General features: G+C 42.1%; 2 protein-coding genes across 7 annotated transcripts in view; both read right to left on the bottom strand.

Moving 5' to 3' along the window:
• Positions 1–13,251, bottom strand: part of LOC126380023 (intermembrane lipid transfer protein VPS13B) — a 51,102-nt gene that overhangs the window by 27,615 nt on the left and 10,236 nt on the right. For 5 of the 6 annotated variants that reach the window (XM_050029112.1, XM_050029116.1, XM_050029117.1 and 2 more), the window contains exons 22-40: positions 12,901–13,004; positions 12,530–12,816; positions 12,289–12,362; positions 12,098–12,128; positions 11,791–11,922; positions 10,993–11,114; positions 10,800–10,906; positions 10,356–10,536; positions 9,617–9,736; positions 9,061–9,124; positions 8,576–8,718; positions 7,343–7,451; positions 2,068–2,114; positions 1,849–1,978; positions 1,527–1,627; positions 1,244–1,414; positions 1,006–1,145; positions 403–616; positions 47–200 (exon numbers count right to left, since the gene is read on the bottom strand). In XM_050029112.1, coding sequence (XP_049885069.1) covers positions 47–200; positions 403–616; positions 1,006–1,145; positions 1,244–1,414; positions 1,527–1,627; positions 1,849–1,978; positions 2,068–2,114; positions 7,343–7,451; positions 8,576–8,718; positions 9,061–9,124; positions 9,617–9,736; positions 10,356–10,536; positions 10,800–10,906; positions 10,993–11,114; positions 11,791–11,922; positions 12,098–12,128; positions 12,289–12,362; positions 12,530–12,816; positions 12,901–13,004 — 2,431 coding nt within the window. The remainder of the gene's footprint in view (positions 1–46; positions 201–402; positions 617–1,005; positions 1,146–1,243; positions 1,415–1,526; positions 1,628–1,848; positions 1,979–2,067; positions 2,115–7,342; positions 7,452–8,575; positions 8,719–9,060; positions 9,125–9,616; positions 9,737–10,355; positions 10,537–10,799; positions 10,907–10,992; positions 11,115–11,790; positions 11,923–12,097; positions 12,129–12,288; positions 12,363–12,529; positions 12,817–12,900; positions 13,005–13,251) is intronic. The other variant, XM_050029115.1, reaches the window with a different exon arrangement.
• On the bottom strand, positions 2,789–7,089 carry LOC126380024 (uncharacterized). The gene is made up of 2 exons (XM_050029118.1): positions 5,645–7,089; positions 2,789–4,338 (listed from the first exon to the last, which is right to left on the bottom strand). The coding sequence occupies exons 1-2, from the start codon at positions 6,157–6,159 to the stop codon at positions 2,898–2,900; spliced, it is 1,956 nt and encodes a 651-aa protein (XP_049885075.1). The 5' UTR covers positions 6,160–7,089; the 3' UTR covers positions 2,789–2,897.

Raw genomic sequence — 13,251 nt, 5'->3', positions numbered from 1 at the left:
TGGGCTTATAGTATGATAATTGTAATAAGATATTTATTTCAATTACCTTTCCTGGGGGTTTCTCAGTTTCTTGCTGAGCGACCCTCGACTTTCCTGGTTTGAGTTCATTAATAAGTTCACTGCCATCGTCGATAGCATAAAGCGACAATTCGATCATCCCCATGGTTATAAATACTTCGAGATGTTCTGACGCGTCGACCCTATGTAACGAATAAATAAACAATAAAAAAAATGTGGTAAATCGCCATGTAACAACTGGGTTTCATGTCAACATTAAAACTGATGAACTGCAAGAATATATGATCATTCCTAGAATTACAATAACTGTAAAAATGAATTATTTAAGTAGAACAACTATTTTCCAACTAAAATTATTAATAATATAAATGATTAAAAACATACGTGTGTTCGGAAAAAGCCACAGAGACAGATTTTTTGGCAGTAATATCGGTATTTTGGCCGGATTTTAGTGTGGATCGCGAAGTGGCTGTCTCTACCCCGGAGTCCATCGTCGCTGCACACGCGGATTCCGACTGAGATGCATTGTCAGACGTAGCCACCTTGTCTACTTCGACATCTTTCACGCTGACATTGCACTTTGAAACGTTACCGGTACCTGAGAGACAAGAAAAAAACTGTACTATTTGCGCTCTAGCTCCTGCTACTACTGCTGCTCCTGCTCTAGCTGCTGCTTGCTGTCCTCAGCAAGTGAGAGTAAGAGTGACTGACAGTTGTTTTATGCATCATGTCTATCTTGGCCTTATGAATAGTATTTGTCTAATAACAAACAGGCACATCCCCCTACCATTATCCCGTTTTTCACAGGATCCGCTTATCTAACTTGAAGATTTGACAGGTCCGGTTTGGTTTAGGCCTGTGCTGGATTCGAACCTGCGACCTCAAAGTGAGAGGTGAAAGTCGTTCATAAATTCTGGCAAATCATAAATAATTTATGGACTCTGAAAATGCGACTGTGAATGCGGTTCTAAACTACGTAAATCATACCTTCCGAAGGTACACCGTCGCTGTTCAAAGATATTACACCTTCCGACGTTTCTGGTCGCGAACGCCTCTTATTCATCAAGATTTGCGCGTAAGGGCACATATCATCCTCAATGTTATCCTCATGGCCTTCCATACTGAACCTGAAGATTAAAGTAACCAAAACATATTACATTAAAACCTCATTTACACACAAAAGAAGAAAAACAAATGAGCTACCATAACATCCGCACTTACTTACCGACGTTGGACAGTTCGGGTTAACATTTTCTGCAAAGCCAGTATTAGGTGCAGTTGGTCTACGTTGAATTCGAAGGAGCAGTCTGAGGTCAAATTTAGCTCTATGGCGGGACCGCACGCAAGTACACCGGCCACGAAGAGAGGCGGGGCCATCACGAATATCACATCTTGCCTACAATCATTTAAAACTTTACATAAACAAGTAAAAGACTGTTAGAAAATATCGTGTTTTCGTTGAGGATATTTTTGGTAAATATGTAACACAAATATATTGGAATACTTACGGGTGAAGGATGGTAGTAAGTTCAGCGGTTACCACCTTTTGGCCCCATTTGTGAGCGGGGTTTTCTCCGGTAATACCTTTTTTAGCTTCTGCTTCATTTTCCTGTTGAAATAAATGTCTATTTAAAGCCTTTCTATCTTTTTACTAAGACAGAACTGGAATACGCATATGAGATAATGGTAGTTTATTCGTTATATTCGTTACTTTAAACATCATATTATATATTGACATAATACAAAGAAGTAGTATAGTATAATATTAACATATTATACAGCAATACCCTACTATACTCGTATCATACGTATTACTAATGTTGGTCTAACCTCTTGTGAGACCAGACGCGAAAATCGCGCGGTTTGCAACGTAATGCGTTTGGCGAATACTTCATATTGTCGACCTTCTAAATTTGCAGTGAGTAAGGCCCAACCTGACTCAGGCCCTGTTGTTGATCGCCTGTGAACATTGTAATTTTATTTTTATTGTCTCCAACCAATCTAACATGACATTATGTAATGTATGTTTTGTTATGACAAAAAAAATACCTGCATATTGGATTGTCCGGGTGTGGATTGAGTGAAATTTTACCGATCTGAAAAATAATAACCGGTAAACCATATGACAGTACATTATATAAAGAAATAAATAATAATTAAATTGAATTCCTGCGACAAATATACACATTTTTCCTAAAATAAAAATGATTATTATGCGTCTATTCCGTCCGGAGCCCAGGAAACATACGGTGAGATAGGCATTTGACTTTTTATATGCGAAATGCGGGTAGATTCGTCTCAGTTTAGTCGATTTTTTCCCGATACTGCGAGGGTAGGCGCGCAAAGCTATAAATAGAATGCGCCTACGCGTTGTGACTCAGTTGCGTCATCACCATGCAGAAATGGTTTTCCTGGGCTCCGGACGGAATAGACGCATAATAATCATTTTTATTTTAGGAAAAATGTGTATATTATGCGGTCTGTAATTCCGTCCGGAGCCCAGGAAACATACGGTGAGACGTGTTTATTATCGCATGGTGAGGGAAAATCGAATGCCCAATGACACGAAAACTCAACATGTATTATGTAGCATATGCTATTTACAAGGTAAGCTGTACATAGCTGTTTAGCAATGAGTGGTCTATTACTAGACATTACACACGAAAATGATAACAAAAGTTTTGTTAGGTACTTGTTAGGTTTAACAACTGCCTTAATGCCTCTACACAACTCACAGGCTACTGTGTCATTTTAAACAAAACAAAACAAATGATCAATGCATATTTATTCATTAATTAAGTGTAATAACATAACAGTGCTTCTCACTATAACTAATTGAGATCTGTACTAGAGATCAATTATGTACGAAAACAAACAATTTAGATGGGTTGAAAACATGAAGCGACAGACGGGACACTTGACAGAGGTTGGGCTAACGATCTTCTATAAAATTTTGCTAGCGTGTTTTCTGAAGCCCAATTACCTCTCGCAAGTATTTCGTCAATCGGGACCTCCTCAGCCCAATTAAGGGATGCTACAGCGGAGCGAAGCGAGCCCGGTGACTCATCGATACCGGCATCCCGCAACACGGTGCGCACCCAGCCGGCGATGACAGCGCGGCTGGCGGCGCGCGGCTCGCCGCACGTGGCCACGAACAGGCTGCCGCAGTAGGGCCGACGCCGCGCGGCCCCAGCCGACACCAGCTTCTGCAGCCAGTGCACAGGGTCGATGTTGATGTGGGCACCAGCAGTGAGTCGCCATCCTGACTGACGGTGTGTCAATGAGTCCGTTTTGGATCCGAATATCGGCCAAAGTGTGATATAATCGGTTCCGCATTCGATGTGACCTTCTGCGACTGAAAGGAGAGTGAGGTCGTGAACCCGGCGGCCCGATGCTAGTAGCAGTAAGATAGCACATCTTCGAGAAATTTCAAATAAGGTTTCTTTGTGTGGATTATTTTTAATAAGCCAGTCAACCAGAATCTGGGGGTTCCAAACAGGTGGCTTAACCTTTGATCTAGTGTTTGATGTGTTAGCAATGCCTTTCAGTGTATGCTTTATCAGAGGATGAGAGCCCAAAACCGTTGCAAGTTGTGGGTTACAGAAGTTAGTCACCACCGTTTTGTGGATCAATATTGTCCTATATCCGAGACCAACTTCGCTATGCAAATAGGCTAAGTAGCTCGCCACACTGCCGACACCAGGATCTTTGCGATTAATTCCTGTGTTCTCACACCAAGTGATCCACTTTGTCCAAGCCTGTCGGTAGGTTTTTAAAGTAGAGGGGCGCCAACTTGCCTCTATAAGAGATCTCTTCGTGGGTGACCAGTCCTGTAATAGGTCATCCCACCCTGTACCAGCCATGCCTCCAATTTTAACTTGTCCACCTGAGGGGGTGGCAGGCCTGTCCTTGTGTCTATTAATGACCGATGTAGGTGTCGGATGGTATATGGAGAGCTCAGCGCCCTCGGTTTGAGATCGGCTCTCCACGGTACGTTTGACCATTGTGGGCAAATTATTATGAACCTGCCTCGTGCTTGGTTGAGTGCCAGCAAGACTTGTGGCATCAGGCAAGGAGGGGGAAACACCCAAGCCAGGCTGTAGCTCCAGTCCCGGCTGAACGCGTCGTAATGAACTGCGTGCGGGTCGCGCAGGTCTCTGCTCACGTATAGAGGGACTACGTGCGCGCTGTGCGACGCGAACAGGTCGATGCACGGGGTGCCCCACTTCGTGAAGAGTACGTTGCATGCCGTTGGAATGAGGTGCCACTCGGGAAGTTTTTCGAATCTTGAGAGGCTGTCCGCTATCGTGTTCAGTGGACCTGGAATATAACTTAATGTAAGTCGAATGCGGTATTTCACTATGTAGGCAAAAATTGACCTAGTTAGGCTCATAAGATTGTCTGAGCGAGTTCCGCCTTGATTTCTCAAATATGCCAACGCAGTGCGATTGTCACTTTGTATAAGAACGGTTTCTCCACGACAGTGAGGAGCGAACTCTTTTAGTATAAAATGGATAGTAAGCAGTTCTTTCATATTTGTCGATAGAAGCTTTTCACAGTCTGTCCAGGTACCTTTTATGTGATAACCGTTTACATATGCTCCCCACCCTAAGTCAGAAGCGTCAGACACAATAAACTGCGTAACCGGCGGCGGCCAGATATCACTCATGTCATTATAATGGGTCTTCCACCATAGCAGGTCTGCTCGACCAGCCTCAGTAGCGGGTATTGGAACCTGTTCTCGAACCGATTGTCTCATTAGGTTCAATAAATTGCGGAAATGCAGTCTACCGTATGACACTACAAAACTGACAAAATTTAACCAACCAACTATTGATTGAAGTTTAAATGTGGACCACACTTTGTGAGAAATCATTTGAGTTAGGGTTTTCTGAAGGCGTATTAGTTTTTAGTTGGTAGCGATTTCTTATTCTTTGCGGTATCCCATTGAATGCCCAAAAACTCCAATACTTGTGAGGGAACTTCGGATGATTTCTCGTTGTTTATTATCCACCCTAACTCATGTAGGAGGGCTTTAGCAAGGCGTACATGTGCCCGAAGCTGATGAGGGCACTGGCTTACCAATAAGAAATCATCCAAGTATACGAGTAACCTGATACCAAGTTCACGTAGTTTCTGGGCTACCCAATTGGTTAATGTAGCAAAGGTTTTAGGTGCCGTTGCCAAACCGAACGGTAAGCAAGTCATTTGCCAGACAATAGTGTCATGCGTATTAGATGTCGATACTGACGTAAATCTTAAAAATCGTCTATGGGAGGCCGCCACCATTATATGAAAATATGCTTGACTTAAATCAAGTTTCATTAGCCAGTCGTTTGGCTGTATAAATGCTGGTACCTTATGCATATTGACGAGTCTAAACTTGCCTGGCTTCATATAACGATTGAGAGCCTTTAAATTGAGTACAGGGCGGTTGGAGTTATCCTGCTTCTTTACTAGAAAAATATGGGACTCGAACCCAACATTTTCTTCTGCCGGCTCAATAATACCTTGCGCAGACATACGCTGTATTTCACGCAACATTTCCGACGAGCGGTCGATATGAAATTTCACACAAGATTTAATGCTCCTCAGAGGAGGCTTTTTACAAAAGGGGATACGGTACCCGTTGATTATATCCAAAATGTGCGCTGGCGCGCCTCTGTCACTCCATGCTGCGCGGAAGTGTCGCAATCTGCCACCGCGGAACTCAGCGTCGGGGGCGCTCGTCTCTCCGCTGCTGCGCTCGTCCTCGCGCTCCTTCGGGGCGCCTGCCACCGGCCCCCCGGCCGCGTGCCGCTGCTGCGCGGTAGCGGGTGTTGGCGGCGCCAGCGCCGCCGGCGGTGCCACGAAATGTCTGCGTTGGTGAAACGGCAGGAGCCTGCCTGGCAGCTGCACAGTATCGACCCTCAGCGGATTCGTAAGGACGACGAAAAACTTTGGTAACTCCTCCCATCTTGGAAACAGCGTCAGCAAACTGGTCTTTTTGGAATAGATGACCACGTGTGGGTGGTATGCGCCGCAAAGCAGTTTTGTGGTATTTGTCCTTAACTGCCGACAATACGTGATCCCGACGTTGTTCGATAACGGCTGCTCGCCGTCCGCACACAACTTGCAGTAAGTCCTTGGATACCTCGGCATACGAGCTGCCAGCCGAGAAGGCAGCCACTAGTTTCTCATGTAGCTCCGGCGGTGCGCCGGGTAATGATAAGATATTTTTCATAGCAACTTGTACCGCTTCGCGCTGTGCGAGCAGCATGTTGGTTAATATGCCAAAGGTTTGGTCCAGAGACCTATGTAAGTATGGCTTCAACTCGAAAGGAGTCAATTCATCATTCAGTTCAAGATAAGTGAACGCTGGAGATGCTAAATATTTTTTCTGCGTGTCGGCATAGCGAATATTCGCCCAATCAGGGTCATTAAAATGCTGCAAAGTATCGACTATGGCAAGCCGTGAGGGGTCCGCTTGTTTAGTGACATCAGCTATCACAGTCTGCGGCGTCTCTAGTTTGGGGTCGGGCGAGAGCGGTGCAGCGGGCGGGACAAGGTCATCGAGCACCGCAAACGTGGTCGCTGGCTTTGCTGGCGCGTGTTCCGCAGGCACGACAGGTGGAGCTTGCACGGTGCGTGCCAAAATACTTTTAATACTAGCGACTTCCCGCGCTAATAATTCGAATCTATCGTCCGCTGTGGACCTCGATGTTGACGGAGCACGTGGTGGTAGCTGTTCGTTCACTCTTTGCACGACCGAGCGTATCATGACGTTAGCTTCCACCGGCGGTGGAGCACGTGGTGATTCTTCTTCGAGCCGTGGATTTTTTCGCGGCGGCACGTATTCCTCGCCATCTTCGCTGGACGAATTTGATGTAAATTGCATTGCGCTCGCGCATCTGCACACGACGAAGTCAAAACGCCAACTGAGTCACAACGCGTAGGCGCATTCTATTTATAGCTTTGCGCGCCTACCCTCGCAGTATCGGGAAAAAATCGACTAAACTGAGACGAATCTACCCGCATTTCGCATATAAAAAGTCAAATGCCTATCTCACCGTATGTTTCCTGGGCTCCGGACGGAATTACAGACCGCATAATAACGGGTTACTTTTGTAGGTTGTTATTAAAACTAATAATAGTCAAATCTAAAAAGTGTTTACTGATTATGTACTGAACACTACTTACACGTGACTTGTCGATCAGTAGACATTCTTGACAGCCACCAAGTGGATATCGACAAACATAGCTTTATTTTCTTTAATTAACAACCTGTCAATAACATTGTTGCAGGGGTCTACAACTAGTAAATACGTGATGTAAATTAACTTACAGATAGTATAAACGTGTCATCAACATTTCCTTGCGGTAAGTCACAAGCCATAAGAATTCTCAAGCCTCCAACATTGAGGTAGCAAAATGGCATATCAGCTATGGTTTTCCTGAAAATAAAGATATTTGATAAAAGGTATTTGGCGGTATACTTCATGTTTTTTTCGTTATGCTTAGTAGTATTCGTTTTTATAGTCTTTCACATCGTCTCAAAACTTATTCTAAAGCATCGCTTAAAACTTGTCTCATATTTTGTGTAATTCAAAGGTGTTTGACTAGAAAAAAATGTATAGTAAATATGCAAAAATAGCTTTCGGACAGCCGGATAGCGCTAAGCATTCGAAATCCGCCTCTGGTTTTCGACACTGGGAAAACCACTACTCCACCACCACCACTTATCCATAAAACCATTTTCATCCAAATAGGACTCCAGTAGTTTAGGTATGAAAACGTAACACACAGAATCTTCTATCGTGCGGATTTATGAAGTGGATTACCAACCTCAGTGACCTTGGTGTCAGGGTTACTATTGAGCCGCCAAAGGCCCCTGACATGACTCTTGTAACGACTACATACTTACATGAGTAAGTAGTAACCGGAACCAACTTGTCAACCTGAACAGGCTTGTCACATGACTTACGAAGCACGGATCATCTTTCTTTCGGAGAGGCGGGTGGCCAGCCTGCAGTGTTCTAACCAAACCCGGGCTCACTAAGTGAGTTTTGTGATATGACCCACCGACATTTAAACAAGACTTCTGAATCGTGAGCACAACGCTCAACCACTGAACTACAGAGGTCGTTACTGTCATACATACAGAGTTGGACAAGTCCATCAACCAGATAACTGGCAGCCACTAATATTATTATATACGACTCATGATGTGATCAGCCCATCGCCCAAATAGGTAATTAGGGCCATTTTAATTAGGAAAATGTTGTAGGTCTAGTGGTCAGAGCGCTGGGCTCACGATCAGGAGGTCCGTGTTCATTTCCCGATGGGGACATTATAGACTTGAATTATCTGATTATTCGAAAAAGAACGATAATTCCGTGCTTCAAAGGGCATTAATCCGTTGCCCCCGGTTATTAACCACTAACCCGCAGTGGAGCAGCGTGGTATGCTCCATCCCCCTTCCGATTAAGGGGGCTTTGGGGGGAACTATGTGCCCAGCAGTGGTACGTATATAGGCTGTTTAATGTTATGTTAAGTGACTATACGCAAGGAGACGTACTTGTGTTCTCTCGCCGGCAATGGGCAGTAAGTATATGCTGACAGTGCATTCAAGACTGTTCTGAAGTTGTCTAACACCGACGGCAGTATGACCACTTCCAATGGTGCTACTATTGCGTATATCTCCCACATGGTGTCCAATCCCTGTACAAGACATTTTTTTATTAGAAGAGGTTTATCTTCATAACTTTATTTACACTTATTAGAATACGTATGTAGTTTGCAAAAATATTGAATTTACAATAGTACTCGCTTTAAGCGATAAGGCCGCCATTTGCCATGTACTTAGTTAAGTGTATTTTAGATTTTTTTTGTGCAAAAATGTGTAATTTTTGTATTATATTGTAGTACTATTAATTGTTACAGGTTTTTTAACTTATCAATTATTTACACTTGTCATTTTGTACAATTATTACATATATAAGGGTTGCCGTTAACTTTCTCAGGGTTTTAGAATAGCTGTGAAGAAACACAAAAATTACTCACGGTTTTTTGCTCCAGTAATTTTGGATGCATTTCCTCTTTCCAGCTTGGTGGCAGGTTAGATATTCTGAAAATATAACACATAATTTCACCATTATTTTATAAAATTCATGTTTCGCCTGTAATGGAGTAATAAATGTTAAAACATAACACATCATCACGCACATATCCCCAAAGGGGAGAGGTGTATAAGGCACCTACTCTTCGCCAGCTACGATTAAGTCCCATATATTAGGGTGCGAGCCTTAATAGGCTCAATAGGATTTGTTCCACGTTAATGGCTATCCATTAACGCAGAAAAACCACGTGAAAAACAAACCAAAAGTAAACTTAGTATTCATATTTATAAATAGAACATAAGTTTCCATAGGGCCACGCTAGAATCGAAACGTCTCGCAGGTACGGATCGTCCTTGATAATAGCTATTAATTTATTTCGTGCGGATTATATGTTATCGTTTCATTCGACCGAAACGTTTGCAACTTGTCTATATACCTGTATGTGTTAAATGTAAGGTGAAAATGTAAACGAATATTAACATGAGAGAAATAAAACTTACTGTGCCTGTGTTATGGTTAAGGAAAGGAAACGGCTATCTTCCTGCGCGTGGGCTGGCTCGCGGACTTCCAGCACACGTCCACCCATAGCCCCCGTCGTCCATGTCTCATCATCTTCTGACCTGTACAAACAATATAGACCAATATAATGGCGGCCCTAGCAAAATATTTAGGTGGTGCGAGACCTCACAGTGGCGCCCCTCCTCTTTTTTTTCGATTAGTTCACCGATCACCTAAGTAAATCTTTCTAAAAATGTCTTTTACGGCCACCTATTAAATGTATGACTTTTATGTGGCCGCTAAGAGGTCTAATTCATAGGGTAGGTGTACCCAATTTAGTTAATCCAGCCAGGGTGGTCCCGTTTTGGCTGATTTGGGCGCCTCCCCTAAAACGTCGCCCAGTGCTATCGCACCGTTCGCACCGCCCTATGGTCGCCATTGGATCAATATAGTTATGAACCTTCAAAACTAGAGTGAATAACTAACTAGTTAAGCTTGTATCACCTTAAACCACTTTTCATCAGGTGAGACTGTATATATAAATAATAATAAACAGTAAGCATATCCAATTAATACGTAGTATCCATGCTAAATAACAGCATTCTTGTACTAAAAATCTCGAGAGAGATAAAAATCCCGAGGTTTGACAGAAGGACTAACGTGGCGAAACCGTAAGGATTCTTTGTGGATTACGGAACCCTTCAGCGATTTCTTCGAGAAATAATTTAGATTTTTACTTACCATGTGTATTGTTTGATAGAAGCCGAGCCAATTTTTATCTTCAGTTGATTGTAATGTTCTTGTATATCGATTGAAGTAATGATATCATCACTGTCAAAAGCTAGTTTCACGTTTTCCGTTGTGACGATTAAAGTTGCTCGGCTGATTACCCATTGCAACCAAAAGAAGGTTTTGCAGGAATCTAAAAATACAATTAGTACTGTTTTTTCACACATAATAAATAAAACAACATTAGATAAGCTTATGAATATTTTCCAAAATGTCAGAGTTACACTTATCGCTTGATGAACTAAGCACCCACACCTCACAGAGCCTTCTGTTACACCAACTTGAGGTGTATCGTCTTCTACAATGGTCAAGTCAATGATGTAAGTGCAGTACCGGGGATTGTACTAGGAACCACAGTGACTTTGTAATAAATAAAAAATAATAATATAAACTCACCGTCCGTGACAGATGGATGAGCTTCAAATATAGTCATCAGGTCTGATCTGTTTTCGCTACGATCCGATTCTGACAAACTTCTTATTTCATCGATTTCAGACATCGATCTATAATGATAAAAAAAACACAATATATTATGACTTAGTTATGTTATAGTTATAATAATGTTCTGTTTTTAAAATTTTATAATTACCTGTTCAATAACCGTGCTCCCGTTGCGGATTGAGAGGGCTGTCTTGCTACTGCCAGAGGGTTTTGTCGTAACAACGATGTCAGATGCGTAAAGCAATGCAATAAGCTACTAACCAGCTGTACCTGTAGAGTACAATAACAGATTTAGGAGTATAATAAAATAATATCTTCTACATCAAGAATGTAAAAATAGAAAACCCACTGCAGCTAATGTTATGGACATTATCGTCGTAGCGCTTAGTAATCGTTACTTTTACTAAGAAAAGCTTAGGGACGGTACTGAAAAGTATCGGCACGCGAAGGACGCAATATACGACCCCGAAGATCCCATTACACTAGCCATAGAGGCGGCCAATCAGCTCGCGACAGCAAACTCTTCAGAACACCGAAAAAGACCCCGCTGGCGTGGTCGACGATTTCCCTCATTCAGCGCTTATCGGTATTGACCCATTGGGATCGATTAATTCTTTCAAATATTATCCTCTCAGATGACGCCCTAGGGGTCGCGCCCAACTGGGCCTGTTGTCTTAAATGTTGTACCGGGTGAGAGCCCTCAGCGCTCCCCAGTTGCCCGACTAAGTAGTTAATGCCATTAGTGGCAAATCTACAATAAGTCACGTCAAAAAAATTAAACTAAGAGAAGCGATATACATATTGTGTGAGAGCGGGTGTACTATGGTAGGAGAGCAATACTTAGTTGTATAGGTATGCTCCCTGATAGGATAAGCGTAATTAAGGTAGTGAGGTATCAAAGAGTGGAATACACAATAGGCTGTATCCGTTAATACGTTATCATTACCTGATCGTCTTCCACCCTGATCACAATAGGCGGAGTGTCGGCGTGCAAGTTGAAGCCAAGCGAGATCATTGCCCCACTCATTAGTTTATGTTCAGGTGCCAGTACTACAGGTGGATTCTTTCCTTTCGACTGCTGCAACATTTTAAATTGTATGTTATTTAAAACATTGTTTTTTTTTTGGCAATTTACAAAGTTTTCCCTTTTGTATTACACAAATAAAAAAAACTTAGATGGCTAACAAGACAGGCATGTCGTAAAAGTCAAAAGACAAATCGTTGTGTCGATGTATGTGTGTAAAATAACTTACTTGACCTGACGTGGACGATTCTCTCTTTCGCCTGCAAATCAGAATTGAACAGTTCATAAAAAAAAAAACAATTCAATACTTAAGTACTTTTCATTTTTTATCATAGTTGAGACAGGATAATAAATTAAAGTTACTTTAAGTTAAAAACAACTGAACAATTGAGCTGAAAACTAAAGAGTGTGATTAAATACCTCGATGGCCCTCGTAAGAATTCTTTCAGACTTGTAGGTCTAAAATCTTGCCCGGCCGTAAAGAATTTCATTCTCTGAAATAATAAAGTGTGTTGTGTTTTAGAATACATTTTAAAATTCGTTGTTGAATTCTATTTTTAAGTGTTAAATCCTGAAAAACTGAAGCAAACGAAAGCTTGACTTTAATTTAATTGCACGTGATAATCTCTTTTTAGACCTATCCTGTTACAAATCCACTTACCGTCTCTTCAGCAGTCATTTTCGGTTCGTGTTTTGGCACTTCGGCTTTCTTTATAACAATTTTGTGCTGAAGTGATTTTATTGCGACGGACAGTATCACAGTCGAAGTGAACGCTTCAACGATGCTTCTCGGTTTCACCATGTGGGTCGCTTGTTTCAACTGCGACTTTAGTCCCGTCGTCATCCCCTGGTTCATTCCGGTTGTTATGCCGGTAATTACCGCGAGCTCATAGCACGACATGTCAGCTAGCGACATTTTCCATGGAAACGATTCTTCTTTTTCTTTTTCTGTTCACAAATATATAGATTTTTAAACAATATAAGAAAATGTAAAAATTAATATCAGCAATTCAGCAAAAACATTTAACTCACCATCCAACTCTGCCTGTAATGTGATGTACGTAGGACCATCATGTTGAATATGTTGCCACAAATGTTTGGTGACCGAACTTGTGTGCATGGTCCACCGTCCCACACTGCAACAGATATAGCAAATTGTATTACCGATTATTCGAGGTTTATATTCAAGTTTTGGAACCGTTCGTTTAACGACAAGAGAGATGATGGACGTGGTAAAATGCTTTCCACGCCATTGGAAATAATTGTAAATTCAACTTTAAACAAGAAGGACTTATATCAATTTCCCCTCTAGCCTCACCCTCGTAAAGTCAAGATTTCCAGACACAATAAACAATGGGGTTTAGATTTTAAAAGAAGATATTT

Source organism: Pectinophora gossypiella, chromosome Z, assembly GCF_024362695.1.
Source record: "Pectinophora gossypiella chromosome Z, ilPecGoss1.1, whole genome shotgun sequence".
NCBI lineage: Eukaryota > Metazoa > Arthropoda > Insecta > Lepidoptera > Gelechiidae > Pectinophora > Pectinophora gossypiella.
Note: the sequence above shows the minus strand (reverse complement) of the source record. Positions and strands in the feature narration are given on the sequence as shown.